This window comes from Haliotis rubra, unplaced genomic scaffold (genome assembly GCF_003918875.1).
Source record: "Haliotis rubra isolate DU_JTF1 unplaced genomic scaffold, ASM391887v1 Scf72, whole genome shotgun sequence".
NCBI lineage: Eukaryota > Metazoa > Mollusca > Gastropoda > Lepetellida > Haliotidae > Haliotis > Haliotis rubra.
Window position 1 is genome coordinate 2,630,242 of NW_025767435.1, and position 17,526 is coordinate 2,647,767.

At 40.8% G+C, this 17,526-nt stretch overlaps 1 protein-coding gene across 1 annotated transcript; it reads left to right on the top strand.

Moving 5' to 3' along the window:
• Positions 1–3,176: 3,176 nt before the first annotated feature.
• On the top strand, positions 3,177–16,766 carry LOC124259386 (ankyrin repeat domain-containing protein 7-like). Its single transcript, XM_046693511.1, has 6 exons — positions 3,177–3,398; positions 8,079–8,177; positions 9,953–10,051; positions 15,752–15,850; positions 16,139–16,237; positions 16,617–16,766. Exons 1-6 carry the CDS (start codon positions 3,177–3,179, stop codon positions 16,764–16,766), a joined length of 768 nt encoding a protein of 255 aa, XP_046549467.1.
• The last annotated feature ends 760 nt before the right edge of the window (positions 16,767–17,526 follow it).

The following is a 17,526-nucleotide window of genomic DNA, read 5'->3' on the forward strand; positions in this document are numbered from 1 at the left end:
ATAGTACACATGTTCATCATTTACTAATACCCAACAGCTTTCTTATATTTGAAAATTTTCCGGACTCCACCCAAAAAGTTGTTTAAGAAACTATCATCATTGAAAACGCAAAAGTTGTTATCTGTCGCGGCGGGGTGAAACCGAAGAAACGGAACAGCCACTATCTCGTCGTGCACGGGATACACATGCCTCATGAAAAATGAAGTTGAATGCTGACGTGAAACAGTTGATGATTAAAGTGTACGATTTTTTCCGTGCTGAAGCCGAAAGGGGCAAACCATTTTATGCCATTAATAAATTCCGTAAGCGGGCAGCAAAAGCTTTAGGAGTATCAGCAAGGGTACTGACAAATGTTCTGGAACACAAACATTGTGAGGGTGATGCGAAGCAGGTAGGGGTCGTGTCAAAATCACACAAATTAAAACATTTTGACAACTTTCAAAAGAACCTTGTAAGGCAGTCTATCAACAAGCTCTATTCTGAAAACAAATACATGTCGCTGAAAATTTTTAAAAAGCATTTTAAGCAAGAACACAACCTCAGAGTATCAAAGTACACACTCTGGCGACTCTTACACTCTTTCGGGTATCGTTATAAGAAAATTTCGGGGGAGAATAGGTCAGTACTCTGTGAACGCCCTGATATCGTTCGCTTGAGGAATAATTTTCTCAGGGTTATAAAGAAGAAGCGCGAGGAAGGGTTCGAGCCAGTGTACTTGGACGAGACCTGGGTCAATGCCTCGCACACTGCCAGCAGTCAGTGGGTACCCGATGGGGGTGATAAGGGGTCACGTAGAAAGCTGCCTCTAGGGAAAGGAGAGAGACTAATCATTCTCCATGCTTGTTGCTCCTTCCTCATATGACGTCACTGCAGTGCTCTGGCGACAGAGTTACGTAACCTGTCTGTGGTTTCGTTGGCGGGCGAGAGTGAAGCAGGCGACTTTTTGGCAACTTTTAATCGCTCGGTATTAATTAACCACAAGTCCCTCCTCTTCAACCTTCGCTTTGATGTCGAAACCACATCCACGTCACGAAGATAAACGCACTTCGCAGTTTTGAATCATGTTTGAAATTCTGTTCTAAGATATCATCCGCTCATTGTGGGCAGGGGAAATGTATTGGAAATTACAAACAACGCAAACCTCGCCAGTTATGACACATTACTAAATCACCATTCACAGCGTTTTGGACAATTTATGTCTTAATTTCAATGTCGAATTTAACTGGGAGAATTGAAGATTTTTGTGATCACCGGTATTTTTGTTGTTGTTTGATTGAATCACCAATGGTTATTCTGAAACATCGTCGACTCTGGCCTTTTAGTTCGGCCAACAAAGGCCTTATTATGCAAAACATTTCAGCACTTATAATGAGAATTATACCTTCATTGTAAGAAAAATGAGTGTATATATAATTTCAAGCATATCTATCAGTAAGTTCAAAAATTCCATTTTGTTTGACATAAGAAAAACGTGAGTTTTTTAGTGTACACTTCCCCTTTAAATAGCACTCACGACACGCTAATCCAGGTGGTGAAAAAATACTGGTTACTTTGCGGTTGTAGGAAATCCGTGTGTGTACGATTGCTGCGTCAAAATATGGAATACTACTTACGTTCAACCACTTTAACCTCCTGGATGCGAGAGGGACATATATGTCCTTCCTCTTCAACCCTCACGTTGAAATCCAATAAATGGCTTATTCTTGGAAATTCTTGATACTAACCACTATCATCTTAGACAAAGCTTAAGTGCTGAAAATGACCTTTTCATATTGAGGTGAGGTGAAATTGGGTTTATCGTCGTTCTTGAGAATATGTCGCTCATATGACGACGTGCATGCGTGTGTATGTGTATGTGCGGCTGCTTGTACTAGCCCAGTCTGAAGCTGGTTTTATAGTGCTAGTCCACTGAGATACCATGCCGCAGTGAAGCATGAATACCCCACTCAGACACATTATACCGACTCCGAGCCGACCAGTCCTTGTTGTACCCATTAATGCCGAGCGCCAGGCAGGGACCAACAAGTACCATATTTTAACGTCTTTTGGTATGACGCGGTCGGGGATCGAACCCGCGACCTTCCGCTCTCCGGGCGGACGCTCTAACCACTACACCACGGAGGTGGTTTTCATATTGAGTGTATAACGTTATATATAAGTACACAAGCCCATATACGTATGTCGTTCAGGTATCAGGTGGTATTTCGTCCGCTCACACTTTCCGTAAAGATGCGAAATACAAACATTGTCGCACAGTGCTTTTAGCTGGTAAATTTACTATTTTTTAACCCACAACAAAATTTTAGACAACACTTAGCAGTGTCTATTCTTCAAACCGCCTAAGTATTTGTGCTTGGGTAATTTTATAGGCGTAGATAGATCTAATGCCGCGCAATTGGAATTGTCGTGCAACGTTCACTTTTCAGATCTTATTAAAATGTGCGCCAGTAAAATTCCTCGGCATCCAGGGGGTAAGATCGCAATCTCCTACCCAGAGCTCCATGCGGCAAGCCAGCACAGTACCTCTGCCACAGGCCAGAAAGATGTGACGATTCGTCCATTCAATATAATGTACATATTTCTAAACTCTTTTATTTTTGACGAGTGTAAACATCTAATTAAACATCTTTGATAGAATGGTTTAGTTTCACTGAGAAAATATCCTAAAACATGAAACACTATTTCGATTTGCGTAGCGATCCTTTGTTTACATAGGTTGTACGGCTCCACGTGCTGTCATCGAAGCCGACAGAGAGCAAACGATGCAACCAGTTTGATATCTAAATATGTACTGTCATAAATGTTACTGTCGCAGTTGTAGAAGAATATATATGTAACAATGTAAAACATTGTAAAGAGCGCGCCGAAAAGCTTGCGTAAGACCAGTCTCTTCTTATTATGAATATGCGCGTTTGTTTACAAACAAGAGAAAAGTCCGGTCACGTGATATGCAAATTATCCTGTTGCAGTGATGTAATGCTAAGTCATCACTGCGCCGGAGTGTGGTAAGATCGCTATTAGATCTGTGACGTCAAAACATTATGACGTCACTCCTTTGTGACGGTCATTGCAATGAAGTCGCCTGTGGCAACTCTGAAGCCGTTTCAGTCTGTCGTTTGACAGTCAAGTTGCAATGATATCTTATGCGAGGAAAGGGTATACATTATGATTTAAACATGACAAAAGCCAATGGTTTGAAGAATATTATGTTTATGAAGATGAACGACAAGAGATATAAAGGAGCCGAAGCAAAGCCAGAACGACATGGTGGAAGAGCCGTTGCCAAAATTCCAAAACCGAAACCCATAAATGAGACAGAAGGGTATCGGATCATAACTGATCTGTTCAGACGAAAAGATGCCAAGGCCATTGTGAAAATGGGATCCTCGGTTGACGTGGTGAGTTTCATTTAGCAACACCTTTACAATTGTCAAAGACATAGGAGTTTACTTCAGAGTTACATAATAGTTATTTTTGCCTCAAATAACTGGTGACATTAATTTATCTGCAAATTTGCAATATGTAAAAAATGCGCGTAAATTTCATGTTCAAAACCAGGGGAAACTAGCTTGCTTGTATCCCTAAAACGGTGAGGATATTATAAGTTGCAGCCAAATCTGGGGCCTCGAACACTTCAAACCTCAGTAATTTTAACGAAGCGGTTGAAAAACACAGAAATCTCGTCTCGCTAAAAATACAGAGGTTTGCGGCGTCGGGCGTCTGGTTTCGTGTCTCGTCACCCTAACGCTATCCCTAAACCTTACCCTTACCCTAACCCTAACCCTAAACCTTACCCTAACCCTAAACCTTACCCTTACCCTAAACCTTACGCTTACCTTAACCCTAAACCTTACCCTAACCCTATAACCAGGGATAATCTACGTCTTCTATTCTCCCTGCCCTAACCAAAAGTAAACTCGCTTGCTTTCAAAGATGGCGGAAGGTATCCGGTAATCTGTAATCTTGCCCCGGTATTATCTTAGCAGCTTCGTGGTAAATGGAATAGGGTTGGCTCTTAGGATATTTTGTCACAGATGTTTACCTGGATGTGTACAGTCGTCAGTCGTCAGAACGTATGAATGAATGAATGAATGAATGAATGTCTTTATTTCCTCCAGATAGGTCCGAAGATCCTCAAAACATCATGGTTATATAATTAATATATATCTAACAGAATACTCAACAAACATACATACACACACATATATATATACATGTACATGCATAGAATATGGGAACATTTCCCCAAATATATACAGGTTATTTACAGTCAGGTATTGGCTAGATTATTACCACAGGTGATTGAGGATATCTTTTAGTTTATACAAATACTTTGAGAATTCTATAATAGTAACATGCCACGTTATTGCATCAATATCATTGTTATTGGCCCCAAGAAAGAATGCCAGCATGTCGTGCTCTTCCATCATCTCTATTTTGATATACATGTCAATGTCAAGATTATCTATTAGAGTTGAGAAAAATACATCTCTCTCTGAAAGTAGATATCCACAGTTTAGGATAACATGGTGATAGTAATCATTAGCGAAGGTATTACATTACATTCTTTTGATAGTTTTCTTCCGGATCCAATCCTTATTACATATTGCAATTCTTCTCTCAGTTCTGGGTATAACAATGCCATGCTGTATAACACATGAGGTGAAAGTGCTGTATGGATTTTGGAATATCACGACAAGTCAGCTCTGCATGATAGTTTATATTATCATACTTCTTCCTCGTGGTTGCTTATTTCATTTACTACAATCTTTCTCTACGTATGTTTCGCCGGGATTCTCCTGCAGATGTAGTGAAATACATAATGAAGTAAGTTATATTTCTTAGCTGTTGAAAGCAGTACTCCACATAAACTGTCTAAGTTCTTGGTATGAGAATAATAGAGAGAGGTAGATGCACAAAAGATTGTTTTACAGATTGGGACACATGATAAGTTACAGAGACGCCCAAGCAGCTGTAGTCTGCATTTATCTATATAGCCAACCATGCTCCAGAGTCCTAGATCTGCAATGGTGGCATCAAGAAGAGAGCGTTTATCAAAACCTTGTACAATCCTGGCAAAGTAGCGCTGAGTGCTTTCAGTTACTTCAAGGTCTTTACCATGGAAAGTGAGTAGTAATTCACAGCCATAAAAACTCGTTGTTAATGTCATTCTTTTCCATATCTTAATACTTGAATATTGATGTAAATTCCTACTGTTTAGACCAACAGAGAGGAGGGAATTAACAGTGCGCCTTGCTTTAGTACAGCTCTCATCAATATATAGTTTAAAAGAAAGATTACTTTGGAGAAGAACACCCGCGTACTTTACACTATCAGACAGGGGTATGTCATGATCTCCAAGGTGATAAGCATGCATACGCATTTTTTGCTTCTCTTTTCAAACACCACAATGTTACTTTTTGATGCATTATAGGTTAATCGCTATTTGGATGCGTAATTAACAACTGTGTCTAAAGCTAGTTGTAGACATTTAGGGCTGTAACTAATAAGTGTAGTATCATCAGCAAGTAATACACATTGCAATCTAACGTTATATATACATATTCCAGTGTCTACCTGCCGGAGCTCAGTTATGAGGTCATTTATGTACACGAGAAATAACCAAGCTGAGATAACTCTACCCTGACCGATGTCTTGTTTAACAGCAAAAGTATCAGACTGTTCACCCTTGAACGCACGCATACATGGAAGTGTAGCAGTGACGTAACAGAAACCACATTTTACCTCTTAAGTTTAACGAAGAGACCCGATTGCCATATTCGGTCAATGGCCTTCTCGTTATCTAGGAATGCTGTGTAGATACATGACCCCCTATTAAGATAGGTTTGCACACATTCAATAACGGTAAATAGCGACATGACAGCGCCATGTTCTTTCCTAAATCCAAATTGTAGCACATCGGGAAAATTGCAAGCATTTTGGGAGGTCCACCTTTCTAGTAAAAAAGTTTACTTAAACAAGATGTAAGCGTAATACCTCTATAATTGGCCGGGTTTGATTTATCCTTTTTACCCTTGTAGAAGGGTATAATCACCCCGTGTCTATACGCAGCAGGTGTGTACTGAAGTCTGAGAATAGCATTGTATAATAGTGCTAACTTCCCTACCAAAAGCTCACCACCAAACATCACATGCTCATTATAAATTTTGTCAGGTCCAGGCGATTTGTTTCTACTCAGTTTCTGTACATATCTTGTGATTTCGTGAACGGATATGTCTGCACAGAGTATAATATCAACACATGAATTAGTTTCATTGCTGGAGGCTAATTTGACAATTTCACGGTCAATTCGATGTTTGAAATCTTGATCAAATTGGTCAGAATCGTACGGTTTTGCTAAATCCGCAGAGTATCTACCCCAGAGCTGACAGATGTCAGTGGGAGATGTGGCACTGAAGTTATCATACGCAAGTTTATCAACTCCGAATTTGTGCCTACGTAGCTTTCGCACAGACTTATAAATCGTATTCACATCGGTCTCCTAGGTAGTTTCTAGGTCCGAGTACAGATTCTTAGCATAGGCCCGCTTTGACTGTCTATGGCGACATCGGAATTCTCGCTTGGCCTGCTTATACGATGTATATGAATCGAAATTATCCCCCCTTGTCTTATCCTCGCACAACCATCGCCTCATATCAACGCGCATGTTAAAATGTTCGTTATGCAGCCCATCCTGCTTCCAGTAAGGTTTTAAACGCACTTTAAAATTACCTACTGGTAGAGACTGACTACTGGCTTTAATCATACATTCGCTTATAACTGTACTGAATGATTCAATAGCATCACCTGTATGAATTGATGAACAAATCTCTGCATTGTTAAGCAGGTTATCGAGACCGTTCTTCCATGAAGAGATCTCAATGCTGGAAGCTTTGTCCCATTTAACAAAATGAGCTTCTTTAACCTTTGCCTTTGTATTACCATTTATTTGTATGGTAGCTACGCATGGAAAGTGATCAGATGTATCATAATTAGTGAATACTACTTTACTTGATGTGACATTATTAAGTAAATGTGAGGGAATCATGATGTCATCAATGAGAGATGTGTTCATGTTATCCTTGCTTCTGAAAGTATGTGAACTGGTATATTGAATAACATTCACTAAGTAACGAGTACTAACAAAGTGAGACAGAAGTTAGTAACGTGGTCACATAAATCGCTTACATATATCCGAGTTGAGATCGCCAAGCATACTTGTGTCGCCCTGAACACACAGCTCATCATATAAGTCACAAAATTCGTCGAGTGCCGTGCTATACGTAGAGTGAAGGGCATTGGTGGATGGAAGCCGACATGCAATCACATACATGTCGGCGGAATTTGGGTGAGTTAACTTAACAACAATACAACAGTTGGCAGACGAACGTACACACTGTGCTTTCCATTTAGAATTAGTGTTCTGCAGTAGAGCAGTACCACCAGAACCTCTTGTGCAGGTAGTTACATCATCACATATGTAGGACAGAAGTCTACAGCATTTCAGATCTTTCAGACATTGAATATTGCTTGTTTTTGACCAGTGTTCTTGTACAGCAATGACGTCGACATAGTCCGGTAAAACAGAGTTGATTTTGTGGGTCTGGTGCATCACACCACGCACATTCCAGGTCAACACACTTAGCGCGACCATCACACACACCAGAGTTAGTATGTACAGATCCATGTTATTAGTAGATGTTGTCTCTGTATTGTTGGTGCTTCTGATCATTTTGACGATACCATGGCACATAGTCCCGACACACAATGTCCTCAGGCCAGAAGTATTCGTCATTGATCATGACGTCATAATCATTTAGTGGCAGGTTAACTTGTACAGTTTATGTTTCAGATTTATCGAAGTGGGTCCGTTTCTTAACGAGGCGGACATACGTTACACGGACGTGACGTTCTTGGGCATAATGGGATATGACGCTCTTCAGTTCCTCAAAGGACTTGTCTGCCTTGATGTTAGACAGAACAATCCGCTTCGTTCGAATATGCGACACACCCTGGGTAGGGAGGTGCAAAGCGGAGTTAGATTTATTCCACTCATCCTGTCTTCCTGTCTCTTCCAGCTGGGGATGTCTCCACTCGCCCTGGCTGCCAGTGTGGGTCACAAGGACGCCGTTGTCTGCCTCCTCACAGCCAACGACAACGTCAACCGTCAGTCACCGGTATGTCCTACGCCCCGAAAACACAATTAATGACGCTGAAGGGGTCGTTGTCGGCACGGGGACTAGAGATGTTTACCCCATGTATGTTTCTGTACATAAAAACGTATCAGGGGAACGTATCTGTAGTCCCCGTGCCGACAACGACCCATTCAGCATTAATGACAGCCCCACCGGAGCAACTTCTCTTGAGGACGGTCTCTGTCGTAGGTCACGCGTCACTAAGACAAGTAACCAGTTTTGTGTAACAGCGTGGATGTAGATCCTTGATTTGCATTTTAGAAGATGCTATTTGATGAACATAAAGAATTTTCTGGATTTCATCTTCTTGTTCATTAGTTTTACCTGATGATGGGACCGGAACAGGCCCCGAAACGTTGTATCAAAGAATAAAAAGAAGATGAAATCCAGAAAATTCTTTATGTTCAGCGTGGATGTAGCTCTGTCGGTTAGCTGACGGGCTAACAATCCGAAGGTCACGGGTTCCGGTTACACAATTTGAAACGTCTAACTGTAAAACAAACTGTTCTCATGCATATCCCTTGTTTTGGGTAACTTGGAATTCAAGTTAATGCCCTCACTACTACGTTCGCCAATTACGTCACTGGGGCCGGAAACCGTTTTGACCTGTCGTTTTACATTTCATGAAATTTGGATATGTCTTGAAAGAATTTATGGGCGAGATTTCTATACATATGTTGGTCTTATTTACTGTGTGATAAAACCTTACTTGTCTCAAGAGGCCAAAACGCTATCAGTTAGCGCTGAGGTGACCGTAACTCCCACACCTTGAAATGTGAGTGAGTGAGTGAGTTAAGATTTAAAGTCATATCGGCAGTATTTCAGCCATATCGTGACTAGTTCTAAATTCATAATACATACATATAATATATACAACCCTGTCAACGAAGGACAGTAAAACCACTAGATTATCACAGATTGAGTGAAAACTAGCTAGCATATATATTTAAAAGTAGAAAATTATTTCTGGACAATACAATGTAAAACTGGGCTATAGATCGCCAACAACTAAAGGTAGATCACCATACTAGGGACCATGGGGACTTACAGTGCCTTTGCTACCTGCATGGACCCTAGTTGGATTTACACCATCCCTTCAGCCGCTGGCGATTGTAGGACAAGTTTAGCCGAAATTTAAAGGAACAAATATACTACGTTGAAAAATCGGGTAAGCCAAAATTTAACTTTGAAAGTTTTGGGACTTACGTACCCTCTGAGGAGGACAATAATTTTACGATACTTCAACCCCTTCGAGGATACAGCCACTAACAATCGCAGTTGCAAATTTATACTACCATGTTTAAAATACCATTTATCTATTTACAAATCATTTAACAAATCTAATTCTTTTAAAAATGCAATAATTAAATGAGAACTTACATTACTAAAAAGATCCTTCATAGTTTGTGATTTGAAATAGATATCCCTTGTGATGGAATATTCAACACAGTCAAGCAGGGCATGCTTGACCGTGATTCTTTCATCACAAGGGATACAAAACGGAGGATCCTCACCTTTCAATAGGTCTTCAATGAGTCCATGGAATGTACTAAGAACAGTCTTAGTACTAAGGTTGTTCCATACAACGGCACCCTGATCCCAGTGCCTCGATGCATGCTCATGATGTCGATTACTGGACGACATATTGAGCAGTGCAGTGTAAATAACAAACAAACAAACAAACAAGTGGAAATATGAGCTGGGGTTCGGGAAAGATCCATATGACAAGAATGTTCCGCCATGATCCCTTGTTTCAGGATGGGAATTATCCTCTCATTCAAGCGGTGCGAGGAAAGTTCATGGAAATCACAGAGCTGCTCCTGAAGAAAGGGGCGTTAGTGACGCTACAAAATTACGTAAGTTACATCACACAAGTTTCATTTTCTTTCGCCTTTGTTAAACTATTGCGAAATGTTCAAAAGTTTACTAAATTTTCTCCTCTACAGAATGCTCAACTTAAAAAAGGCCTAGAGCACACGAATCTTAATTCGACCACAGCCTTCTAGTTGTCTAGCACACTCTCCTTCCTTCATTTATACACTCGTGAAGGTCCGGGCTAGAACTGATCTTCAGTAACCCATGCTTGTCCTAAGAGGCGACTTGGTTGATACATGTCATCGTATCCCAGTTGCGTAGGTCGATGCTCATGCTGTTGATCACTGGATTGTCTGGTCAAGACAACCCCCCGCCATATGCAGAGATTATTACACGAGCAAGTGTGTCGTACGACTTATACGAAACTTTGTGTGAAATTTTGTATTACACAATTTTGCTTGCTAGCGTAATAATTTCTTTATTATCCATTTTATTCATGCACATTTGTGCAGTAAAACACGGTAAGCAAGTGTGACTGCCTTGTTCATTGACGTCATGTTCAATTGTTTAATGACGTCACAGGCTAAAGTGATATGTGCACTAGTGCACATATAGAGAATACTACACGAGGTCTCATTACATACGAATTATACGAAACGAGTGTCCTTCCTATGGTATCTGACCGAGCGAAAGCGAGGTCAGATAACATAGGGAGGTCACGAGTTTCGTATAATTCGTATGTAATGAGACCGAGTGTGGTAGTTTATTTATTACCCACTTCTTACATGCATTACATTGACAAAATAGCGTATTTTTGTTATTTTTTGGTTTCAAACCGAAACCGGTTTCATAAAGAGGTTGCGGAAGAGTTTTGTACTGTAGTACAATATTTGCATGACGTAACACTGTAATGACGTCACTGCCTTGGTAACCGACGTCACGATGCATGTCAGTTATTAACGAGCGACATGGTCGGTTTTTTAGCTGTTTCGGCCTACCTTTAGAATACAGCACCACAAACTTTAAAAATACGTCATAATACCCTTTAACGTAATGTAATGTGATTTTGTTCGAAAGCACGTTCTCGAAACAATGCCCTATGACGCCTGCATGGCAACACGGTTGTCTGGCTCAGCGAGTGCGTATAAGCTCCGCTCACTGGTGTTTCATCTCTACGAGCTATGTCATTGCATAAGCCCAACGATGTTGAGAGTTTCCAGTAGTTGTATACCGGCGGATGCGCAATATTTTGCAAGCACCAGTTTGAAATATTTTTCTTTTTTCACTAATACGCTCATATTTATTTGTATTACGGGCTGCTGAGGTGTTATGTTTTGTGTATTTTGTATTTTGTAATTTTTTTAATTTACATATATATTTTTGTCATTCAGTAATTTGCACCATTACATAGAAAAGTGTTTTATTAGTATTTTATTTTTCGACGCGGTAATAATGCATTACACTAGACACGTCAGTCGTGTTTGTGCCGGTTCGGTCAATGCATTCTATTTATTAGGATTAATTCAAGGGATTGGGGTTAGGGCTAGGGCTAGGGCTAGGGCTAGGGCTAGGGCTAGGGCTAGGACTAGGACTAGGTTTAGGGTTAGGGTTAGGGGTTTAGGGTTAGGGGTTGGGGTTAGGGTTGGGGACCTAATGCAATATAGTAGGTACATGTCCGGTGGTTCGGTCAATGCATTCTATTTATTAGGATTATTTCAAGGGGTTAGGGTTAGGGTTAGGGTTAGGGCTGAGGGTTTAGGGTTAGGGTTAGGTAGGGTTAGGGACCTAATCCAATATAGCAGGTACATGTCCGGTGTAATACGTGAGTACCATTTGTTGTTTTTCCTTTTTGCATTTTAATACTTTTTTTTCACACAAAAACGGGAAACCAAAAACGTCGAAAGTACATTATGAAATGGGTTAATGTAGAAATTTTGGGCTAATGGAAATTGGTCTGGAATTTGCACTCAAGCCTCTTTCACACGCAACATAAATTTTGTAAAGTAATGATTCGAAGGCTAACTCACCGGAGTGCCGTCACTACACATGCTCATGTCTCCCTCGTTCCTTAGTGCGATCCACATTATCCTTACAGTGTTCCCTACATCACTTTTCTGTCACAAAATCACCGATTTATATAAAAGCGCGTCATTCATGCATGCACCGTGAAATCTACGTCTGACGCCTGACGTCAACAACCCTTTCCAGTTTGAGGCATATCGGCTCATTCCACGCCACACGTTAATTTGTAGATTACGGAATGGGACGAGTGTGCCAAATGGCATCGGATCCATTCGGCAATTGTCCGGAGAATAAAATCACGAGACACCAAGTCTACCCGTAGCATTCGTAATTGTCCGTGACCTATTCGACTCTTTCCGTTCATTTCCGTGACGTCACAGGAATGACTCGATAAATTTGCACATTGTGCAACAGTGTGGACGTAGCTCAGTCGGTTAGCTGTCGAGCTAACAATCCGAAGGTCGCGGGTTCGCGTCCGACGGGTTCTCACAAACTGGTTGCTTGTCTTAATGACACGTGACCTACGGCAGAGATCGTCCTCACGAGAAGTTGTGGTGCTGTATTCTAAATTATTCCATCGAGAAATGTATGCATATGACAAAACGTCCGTCCCACTTCTGACCAGTAAGCATTTAGAGAATAACCAACGAGGTACAAGTGATTAAGGGATATATGCCCGAGTTGAAATAATGTTCGCAGTGCCGAAATAATATTATTTTCCTGTTCCTTTGCTGAAAAGCGAAGTGCACGCGATTAAAAAGTTACAGAAACGGTACTAAAATATTCAACAAAAGACTTTCTTTGAAACATGAATTAATTTTTGAAATGGACTGACTGAGTTTAGTTTTACGCCGCTTTTAGCAATATTCCAGCAATATCACGGCGGGGGACACCGGAAATTTTTGAAATGGAAGTGGATTTGCCTTGTATATCACATATATACGCTTGTAAGAGAAACAATCGTTGAAAACACCAAAGGAAACCATGGTAACCAGACAGAAACTAGTGTATGAGTGATTAACTCATTTCATATTCTCATGTACAAATTCACAAATGTGTTCGGAAAGTGAGTGTGTCTTTCTTTCTTCTTAAACCAGGAAGGCGACAACGCTTTTATGATTTCCATAGTAACGGGAGACGCCAATATCATCAACAAGGTGTGGCCTTACAGAGGTCACCTTGACATTAACCAGGCTAACAAAGTGAGTATCGTTGTCATTGTGTAAATGGCGTCCTTGTTTTCTCAAGAGGCTAGAGACTAGCTGTCTTTATATAGGTTATTATAATGTAGAACGTATAAAAAATATGTGTTACAATTGCTCCCCATCGCTCTAGAAGATATATAATGACCCGAGACTCGTTCTGTAGCATCAGTATGAGACACATGCGAATGTAATATTTTCACCAGTTCGTCGTTCTTTTGAGCTCCGCTGTAGAAAAAAAAGGCTACTGATCACGATCCCGCCTCATTCTCCTACCCAGAGTTCCATGCGACCAGCATAGTACCTCTGCCACAGGCCAGAGAAATGTGACGATTCCTCACATCTTGCATAGTCCATTCAATATATTGTATAAATTTCTTAGCGCTTTCACTTTTGACGAGTCTTCACATCTACTTGGTATTCTCTGACAGAATGGTTTACTTTCACTGAGAAAATATGCAAAAACATGTCACACTACAGGGGCGGATACAGCTTTTTTAGAAAGGAGGGGTGCATACACTATTGAGAAAAGGGAGGGTGCACATTTCATTTTCACCCGTGTTTCAATTAGGGGATAACTGTACTGTGTTTAACGAATTGGGGACGTATACCGGTAGTTATATAGCCGCAAATTTAGTTATACCGGCGACGCGTACTGTGTTTGACTAATTGGGGACGTAAGAGAGCGTCGCCGATATAACTAAATTTGCGGCTAAATAACCACCGGTATACGTCCCCAATTCGTCAAACACAGTACAGTTATCCCCATTCTAATTCAACTCGTTTTACGCTGTTTTTTCGTGAAAGAAATTCATTATTTAAACCAGGTCAAAGTTCCTCTAGGTCAAAGGTTAATCATATCACTCCTTGAACTTACACCATCGCCAGAAAAAGTAGTTCCCTTTTCAAACTACACACGTTTATTATGTGCACACCGTCTAAATCTGAAAATGATGAATAGATCATAGTATTATACATAAAATAGACGGAATTATGATGAAACCGCCCTCTAGTTACAGAAATGAGCGGCCCGTTGATTCCTCAACTACGGGCCATTATCAGTTCTGTTGTCAAATGACGTCACTGTAGGTGACGTCACGCTCCATAATGACGTCATAATCTTGTTTCATGATCTAACAGTGTTGGGACAACAGCCCGTTGCTAGTAAGTTGTTTGAACTTAAAATTAAATTTATGATGCTGTTTTGTCTTTTGTGACACAAATTCCACTCATTTTAACTGGATAGGGGAGTTAATTGACCAATGGCTTCTGAAAATGCCCTGAAAAACAACGTTACCCCAAATGCGTAGGAATACTTTCTAAGGTTTTGGTGAATCGGTTTTCAAATTGCGACCGTATATGCTGATTATACGGTCGGAAATTATAGCATTGACCAATCAGAACTCGTGTTTCATACTAAGTTGAATTGGAATGGTCATTTAATAAACTTTCAGGACAAAGGGTGGTGGGGGTGGGATGGGGTTATTCGCAAATCGAAATAGTGCATAGGCGAATCCAGAAGGGGGGTGCAGGGGTGTAGGGGTGCGCTCCCCTTCGGGGTCCGCCTATGCACTATTTCGATTTGCGTAGCGATCCTTCGTTTACATAGGTTATGCGGTTCCACGTGCTGTCATAGAAGCTTCATGCAGAGCAAGCGATGGAGTAACTTTGACTGACTGTTGCAATTGTAGAAGGATATCTATATAACAATGTAAAACAATATAAAAGCGCATCGGAAAAGCATGCATAAGGTCACTCTCTTCTGATTTACGTATATGTGCGTTTGTTTACAAACAAGAGAAAAGTCCGGTCACATGATATGCAAATTAGCCTGTGGCAGTGATTCTATGCGAAGTCATCAGAGCGCCGGAGTGTGGATCCAGTTGTCGATTGATGAAAACGTTCTTTAGCTCTTGGTAGTGTGACGTCATTCCGACTTTACGTCACAATTTAATTCGAATGACGTCACCACTGCTGACGACGCAACAGTACAATATGTGCGATATTTGCACAGGTACATATATGAACTATATATTTCAAGACAAAATCGATAGTTTCACGAATGTAGCCGAGATGAACATGGCGATTAACGATGGTCTGACTCATTTTGTTATTTCACTGCCTACTCAAACAGTAAAGATAGTTGGCTATTTCTGTCAAATAACGTGTTCATTTCAAAAGTAATATTTTTGTGCGTTTCGTAGTCAGGAGTGTTTTCTCTGGGTTATCAGAAGTGCTGAAATCAGTACTCAAACACTGGACTCTATCCACGCAGCTTCATTCAATCGCGTAACTGACACTTCATGGTTCGGTTTAAATTTGTCATGAATGAAGGTGAGCAATCAATGTTTCCCATTCTTAAATTAAATTAAATTCTTAATCGACATTTCTAAGCATAAAATCAAGTGTCAATATTTTCCATAAACATAGTTCTGAAAAGAGTATATATTTGATATGGACGTACGTGATGGATTGATGATGTTCGTGTTGTTAACGTCATTGCCGTCACTGTTACAGTATGGGACCACAGCGCTGCACCTGGCGACGGAGAAGAAGTGGGAGGGCTGTGTTGAGTTCCTGCTGTTGAACGGAGCCGATGTCAACAGCCGCAACGCTGTGCGTAACGTCATTATCTCCATCAATACACGTTATCGTCTTGCGATGGACATTTAGCAATCTTTTGATTATTACCATCACACTTTAGATTCCGTGTAGAATTGCAGTTGAAAATATATGCTTGTCGCATTAAGCCATTGATATAGATTTTTCGATTCGATCCCCTATAATGAGTCAACCATGTTACGACCAAATCAAAATTTGAATCTGTTGCTTTAATACTAGTATCGAAAAGATTATGTCGAAAACATCTCGCAGTGTACTGGGAATGGTATGGTTTGTGTTCAGAATGGCTGCACTGCCCTCTTCATCGCCGTCGTCACGGGCGACCTGAAGCTGACGGAGAAGCTGGTTGCACAGGGTACAGACATCCTAATCGAGGACAATGTGAGTAGCTGCTGCTGTTGCTGCTACTGTTGTTACTACCCTCATCCTTAGTACTGTGATACGTTACCAAGCCTCAACGTGTTTCGCAGAAATGTGTTAACTCGTTTCGAAGATGCTTTAATGCAGATCCACCTCTTGTTGCTGTTGGGTTGCAAGCCACAGAATCAGTTAATGGCCAAAGTAACAGGCGTGGGCCGTGAGATCCTGCTCAATACATCGTTAAACTCACGTCACCCACTCACGACAGAGTGTATAGTCGTGTATGGGAGGGGACCTGGATGTTGTTTATCATGTCAATGCATTTTGTTTAACCTCAAGGCACTGACGAACAGGTAACAACAGTAGTTTGGTGATTGTTTTCGCGGTTTTGTGCCAACAGGATGGCTTCTCCGCCATATGTCGCGGCATCGAGGCGGAGAAGGAAGACATCGTCAAGTACCTGATGACCAAACTCAGCAACTCCCAGAAAGAGTTCTACGCCAAGGTAGGTCCAAAGCGACAAATGTTCGACAAGAGGCGATGGAAGTGAAGTGTCTCGGATTGGGGCAGTGCTGCTTTCAGATTAGAATGTATCCTTAGTAATATATCATGGATTGGATGGTCAGGTTCAGCGACTTGGCAATTTACGTTTCTGAAACGGCATGGAAAGTTCTTGATAAATTAGTCTCTGATTATATCAATATTGCAATTTGCTTTTCTGAAACGGCATGGAGAGTTCATGATGAATTAGTCTCTGATTACATCAATATTGCAATTTGCTTTTCTGAAACGGCATGGAAAGTTCATGATAAATTAGTCTCTGATTATATCAATATTGCAATTTGCTTTTCTGAAACGGCATGGAAAGTTCATGATAAAATTAGTCTCTGATTATATCGATATTATATCATACATGTGAGAGTGAGTGAGTTCAGTTTTACGCCTCTTTTAACAATATTCCAGCTATATCACGGCGGGGGACACCAGAAATGGTCTTCACACATTGTACCCATGTGGGGAATCGAACCCGGTCTTCGGCGTGACGAACGAACGCTTTAACCACTAGGCTACCCCACCGCCCGAATACTTCCTTGAAGAACAACAAAACAAGAAATATATACAGACTTAATAGACAATCAAACCGGCAAAGCTTTCATTGGGCCTGTACACAAATCTGACTTGTTGATGATGTGTTTTTATGGATACCAATAGATCTATATCGGTTTATGTATTGGGTAGCATATTGTTACCCAAATAATTTGTGTTTTATCAAGTGGGTGTTTTCTGACCACAAACATGATTTCCCATGT

Coding starts and splice junctions, on each gene's coding strand:
- LOC124259386 (XM_046693511.1), top strand. CDS start 3,177: ATGACAAAAGCCAATGGTTTGAAGAATATTATGTTTATGAAGATGAAC. Junction 10,052..15,751: donor TAGTGACGCTACAAAATTAC/GTAAGTTACATC, acceptor TCACTGTTACAG/TATGGGACCACAGCGCTGCA. Junction 16,238..16,616: donor ACATCCTAATCGAGGACAAT/GTGAGTAGCTGC, acceptor TTGTGCCAACAG/GATGGCTTCTCCGCCATATG.